The 6,076-nt window shown below is 56.8% G+C and overlaps 1 protein-coding gene across 2 annotated transcripts in view; it reads right to left on the reverse strand.

Moving 5' to 3' along the window:
* LOC111148629 (vasohibin 1) overlaps window positions 1-2,843 on the reverse strand; it is a 19,139-nt gene extending 16,296 nt beyond the window's left edge. For both annotated transcript variants that reach the window (XM_022505372.1, XM_022505371.1), the window contains exon 1: window positions 2,397-2,843. In XM_022505372.1, the coding sequence (XP_022361080.1) occupies window positions 2,397-2,699 (303 nt within the window). In that variant the 5' untranslated portion in view covers window positions 2,700-2,843. The remainder of the gene's footprint in view (window positions 1-2,396) is intronic.
* Window positions 2,844-6,076: the final 3,233 nt, after the last annotated feature.

Genomic DNA, 6,076 nt, shown 5'->3' on the forward strand with positions numbered 1-6,076 from the left:
AGACAGGCGGGGAGGACGTGGCCCGTCGGGGGAGGGGGAACGAGTCCTCAGGGCCAGCTGCCAGCTGCTATGTGGGATCACAGATTCTCTGTTCCCGGATCATCCCATTTTCTGAAAAGGTGCCCCAAATCTGGATCTTTATACGAAATTTCCCAACTCTACATTTTGGCTCCAGTGATCTTTCAAAACAGTAGCCATCCCAACAAAATAGCTCTTGGGCCCGCCATGATGTGAGAGAGTGCCTCTATGCTACCTCCAGGGGCATGGCCACTCAGGGAGGGGCCAGCCCAGGGGTCGGTCGTCTCTGCTGCTGGCACCAACCCCCAGTGCCTCCCAGACTCTAGGGCTCCTTTCTATTCTGGGCTAAGGTCCAAGAGGAACCTCGTAGGGATGTGCAGCTTCTCTGACTGTGACCTTTGTCCCATGGCGTAAGGAGGGCGAGACTGGAACTTTTCCAGGCTGCTCACAAAACCCCTTCTACTCCACCAGACGGTCAGTCACAACATTCCCTCCACACCTGGCCAGGAGCTTCATTCCTTCATGGGTGTCCTTCCTAGACACGAAGGCTGAAGATGGAAAGATGACACTACAGACCAGTCGCTAACGAATTTGCAGATTTTTTTTAGACTTCGGGAGTGGTAACAGTTTCGCAGGGAACCATTCACACTCTTCCACAGCCCAATTTAGACATAAGCAAGGTGGCTGGGGAGCTGTCTGCCAACCCCCCGCTTGCTGCTTGGGGAGAAGCGTTGGGCTCTGGCCCTCCTGGAGCCGACCCTGTGGGAAATCTAGCCTCCCCTCCTGACGGAAGATGTGCAGAGAGGTAACAAACATCCGTTAACAACCACTGGCTTCAGACTACTCTCTGTTAAATGCTTTGACACATAGTCTCTCACTGAATTTTCCCCACAGTCCACTCCATCGCACAGGTGAGAAAACTAGCTCACACAGGTTGAGGGTCTGCTTGAGTTCACACGGGGAGATGGGTGATCAAAACCAACACTCATATCTTTTGACACAACGCTTCCTTTCCAGGAATTTATGCCAAGGAAATAATCAGAGACGGACCCCCAAATGTATGTTTTAGAATGTTCACCACGTGTTCATCTTAAGAATCAAATATTAGAAACAATATCCAATCATAGGGGATTAGCCTCATAAGTTCCAAGTTTCTACATAGGATGATAATGGAGCCATACATAATCAATCCACATTTTATCTCCCCTGGAAATATGAGGGTGTTGCTTAACCTTCAACCTCTGAATTCCCTTTTCCCAGAAGACAGTTTCTAATGGCTCTACCAATAACTTGGTAAAAATGAAACAAAACAGGCTGTCTCCATGTTTATTCTACGTGAAGGGCCACTGGCCCTAGCTCCCTACTCACCTGAGGAGGCACGACTAAGCACTGGGCTTGACCTTTGCCCCAAGTGCTTTTCTTTGGGCATTCCTGCACTGGGGAGAGTGTTTCCTTAGTCTTAACTGTAATGCCAAAAAACCCAAAAACTGTGCATGTGAAAACCGCAAGCACTCTTTCACCCAGCAAACATATGCCTGTGCCTGTCCTGTGCCAGGTGCACAGAAGGCCCTGGAAAGACAAAGATGAATGAGACACAGCCTCAGCCTTCCTGGGGAACACAACTGAAGGACAGCCATCCCGGGGCTGGAAAGATGATTTAACTTTACTCCTCTCCACAGGCCCTTTTCGGACTGCCCTCGCCTCCAGCAGAGCAGAGGACATGGAACCCGGAGACCTGTGGTCTCGAGTCCTGGCTCCATGGTCACTTACTAGCTGTGGGACCCTGAGTTCCTGCCTGAGTTCCCATCTGTAAAAATGGGACCTCAAAGCCCACTCGTTCCGCAAGGCTGTCAGAGAACTCAGAGGGATGAGGCATGAAAATATTTTCTCAATATCTGAAGCCCTGTATCCTCCTTAGTCCTTCATCACCTCTCTGCCCACAGTTCACTGGCTTAGCAAATAAGATGTAAGCCACACTGGTGCACTTGTTAATCTGCTGCCCTGCTCACAAAACATGGGTATTTAAAAAGAGATGGCTGGCTCAGTCAGAAGAGCATTCGACTTTTGATCTCGGGGTCATGAGTTTGAGCCCCACTGGGGTGTAGAGATTACTTAAATAAATAAACTTAAAAAAAAATAAAAAGAGATGGAAGAGTGCCTGCTGGAAACAGGGTATGCGGACCTCACAGAACCTCAGTAGCAGCTGAAAGAAAATTCTTCTGGACAGGTACAACCTATCTGTGTTTTCAAAGTGTTACCATGCCAGCAGTCCCCTACCCCACAAAGGAAAGCGTGGTTTTGTTTTCCCAGCCCCAACATGACTAAAAGCCTGGATACTAACCCCCCTCCCCCAAGCCACACACATACCCATCCCTCACCTTGGGCAGGTCTGTGGCCCCACGTATCCGCTGGGCCACCTTCTCTCCATCGGGGTGGATCTTGGCCACGTGCTTCCACATCCTTTCCCAGGTGGCCTCGTCCACAGGCAGCCCACCCCGGTTGACAAAGAAGGGGATGCCTCCATCTCGCAGGTCCTCTTCCCCTTCCTCTTCTGGCTCATCATCTCTCTGGGCTGAGGCCCCTTCGCTGGTCTCCAGACGTCTGACCCCAGAGGGGGTGACAGAGGCAGTGGGGGCAGCGCCGCTGCTGCCACCCCCCGCCACTTTCTTCCCCCCGGGCATCCCCAAATCCTTGATGGGGGTGGGAGTATGTATCAGGAGGCAGGAAAAAAATAGGTGGCTCACAGGGGTTCTCCCACACACCAGCTGCAGAGATAACACATGGCCAAACAGAGCGTAAGGCGCCTTTAAGAAACCAGGGCGTGGCTCCTGTACAATAAAATACTACTCGATAAGAAAAAAAAAAAAAAAAAAAAAAAAATCAGTGCCTCAACGTGAAGTAGGGGATAGAGAGGTGGTTGTCTGGGTCAGCCTTAGAGGCTTTGTTCTTTTTGTGAAACGGAATAAAGAGAACACACCCCAAGTTGGCAGCCTTCACAAAGCTCCCCCATTTGACAGCGAGAACAATGACGGCAGCAGTCTGGGCTTGCAGAGAGAAAAGTCGGAGGGAAACTGAGGCCAAACAGCTCCGACCTGCGGCCACAGAGGGTCAAGGCACCGGTGCTCAGGCCGACCGGGCTCCCCAAGTCCCAGTTTTGGAGAGAACAGATTTCTCTGCAAAATATCGCACGCTCAAGGCAACGTGCGCTCTGGGGGGTACCGAGGCGACTCCTGGCCGCATCAGCTCGGAGCCGGGACCCCCGAACCGGAGGGTGGCGAGGAGGCGCGCTTTCTTCGATGCGACGAGCGGGGGAGCCAAGACTCGCAGCTGGCGGGGCGCGGGGAGGGGGCGCGCGCCGACGCGCTCATTCCACGCCCGCGGCCAACTCCCCGCACAAAGTGGGCTTTGTCTCGGGCCCCCGTCCCCTCACTCCGGGAAACAGCAGCGCAGCTCCCAGAGGGGGAAGGGCGCGGCGGGGAGCGCCAAGGCCCCGCGGGTCCCCAGCCGGGCGCGCCTCAGCGGGCGGACAGCGGGCACTCGGCGCCACTCAGCCCCAGCCAAGCCATCGCGGGGCGCGGGCCCCGTTTCCGGGCCCGGGGTTCAGCGGGGCCGACTCGGGCGGCGCGCAGAGGCCAGGCTGAGGTCACCGAGCGGCGGGCTCCGGCCGCGCGGTCGCAGCCTCGGAGTGGCTGCGGCATGGGCGGTGGCGCGGCCGGCCTGGGCGAAGGATGCTCCGCGGCGCTCCGCTCGCGCTTCCGCTGCCCGGGCTGAGATGGGGCGGGGTGGAGGTGGGGGGGATGGACCGCCGGGCCGGGAGGGCTCGAGGCTCGCGCAGCCACAGCCCGCGGATGGAGCTGGAGGCGAGTGACAAAGCCTCGGCGAGCGCGGGCTGCACTAGTCCCCGGAGAGCAGCCCGCCGAGCGCGGGGTCCAAGCGCAGGTCACAGCTCGGCTGCGCGGCGAGGCTTGGGCCGCCGCCGCCCCCGCCGCCTCAGGGCCCAGCTGCCTCCGGCCGCGCGCGTCCCTTGCCCACCCGCCGCCCACCGGGCTCGACTCCCGTCCGCGCCGCGCATGCGCTCCGTCCCCCCCTTAAAGGGCCAGTGCGTTCCCGCCAGGTTCTCCGCCTCCCGCCCCCCGCCCCGCGTCCCAAGTTATCTCCAGGAGGCAGGGGGTCGTCCGCTCCGCTCCCACCTCTTTATCCCGGCGCTGCGAAGCCGGCGCGGAGCCGCGGAGGAAGTTCACAGCGTGCGGCGCAGAGCGCTAACTGCACGGAGGTTCCGGGCTCGGGAGGCCCGCGGTCGGGAATTTCCTAAAGGAAGCACCTCGCAGGGGCCCTCGGGGGGTCGGCGCGAGAGCTCCGGCTTGGAGGACCGGGTTCTAGACAGGAGTCAGAGTCTAATTTCCCGCGGGACATCCTCCAGATCGCTTCCCCCAGTGGGCCTTGGTTTCCCGATCTATCAGCCGAGCTCGTCGCACCCGGTGAGCGCAGAGTCCTCCTGGCGTGCGGGCTCCCTAAAGGAGGACATCTGGGGGTTAGGGTCCGACCTCTGGAAGAGAAAGGGTTAAAAGCCACCCAGTTCCACCCCGAGTGGAGACCAGTGGGAGGGGGATGCGATGCGCGGAGTTTGCCCCTAGGTGGCTTCCCTGGACCCTGGCGGTGGGCGTCCTCGCGCGGCGGGCAGAGGGGCTGCTGCGCTCCAGGGTTTGGGGACCGCGCGACCCGTGGGAGTGTGAGGCGACCGTCCTGCAAGATCCAGCCGGCTCAGAGGAAGGGGAAAATACGGCTTGCAGGACTGCAGAGACCCAAGGCAACTTTTACTTCCCTTCCATAGAGCAGCAACGGGGAATAGGCGCCAACAGGGAGCCGAGGGAAAGAACTTTGCAAAGGAGACAGATAGCCTTGGGTGGTTTAAGACTTGTGGTCTTTCTCCCACCAGGAGTTAGTATGAATGTGGCGGCAGGGAGGTGGGGTGGTAGAGCAGATTTCTGGGCTCTGGGCTGCCTACCTGCAGGTGCTGATTGCTTAGGTCTGTAATTGCTGCATTTCTCATCACCCCTCTCTGACAAGCTGAGGTTTCTACACCTGGGCTGGAGCAGCAGCGGCCTTGGAGAATCCGGAATTGCTCAGTGGTTCTTCCTCTGTTCCCTAAAGTTATCCCTCGTGTCTGAACTTCCTAGGTCCCCTGAGCTCCAGTAGCTACCTCTTGCTGCCTCCAGGATCGGAAACCAAGGGTGATGAGTGATGGGAAGGGTCATGGGACTTCAGGAAAGCTAGTTAAGAGGAGATCCTCTTAAGCTCACTGAGGATAGAAGACTTGGAGCATGAAAACCTCCAGGCACCTTCAACCTTAACCTACTCATTGCATGGATGGGGAATTTGAGTCTCAGAGAGCAAGTCCTTTAAGCTCACACAGCGAATAACTTGAACTGAAGCCTTACTTCTTCAGACACTTGCCTTTCCACCCTGCACTTGGCCTCTTGCCCTAGCTAAGTGGTTGTGGTAGTTTAAACATGTTGGCAAGCTTTTTTTTTTTTTTTTAGATTTTATTTAGGGACGCCTGGGTGGCCCACTGGGTGACAGTGAAGCTACTGCCTTCAGCTCAGGTCATGATCCCGGGGTGCTGGGATGGAGTCCTGTCCCTGGGCTCTTGCTAGGCGGGGAGCCTGTTTCTCTCTCTGCCTCTGCCTGCAGCCGCACGCTGTGAAATGCTTGTGCTCTCTCTCCCCCCCCCCCGACAAATAAATAAATAAAATCCCCCCCAAAAAAAGATTTTATTTATTTATTTGACAGATCACAAGTAGACAGAGAGACAGGCAGGCGGGGAGAGGGAAGCAGGCTCCCGACTGAGCAGCAAGCCCTATGCGGAGCTTGATCCCAGGACCCCAAGATCATGACCTGAGCCAAAGGCAGAGGCTTTAATCCACTGAGCCACCCAGGCACCCCTGTTTGCAAGCTCTTTACTGCTTCTCTTTCCAAAAGATGTTGGCTCATTCCCCTCCCCTTGACTGTGGGCTTGACTTAGCTATTGGCTTGTAATGAGCAGAACAAGGTGGAGGTG

This window comes from Enhydra lutris, unplaced genomic scaffold (genome assembly GCF_002288905.1).
Source record: "Enhydra lutris kenyoni isolate GAN:26980312 unplaced genomic scaffold, ASM228890v2 scaffoldscaffold20, whole genome shotgun sequence".
NCBI classification, from domain to species: Eukaryota; Metazoa; Chordata; class Mammalia; order Carnivora; family Mustelidae; genus Enhydra; species Enhydra lutris.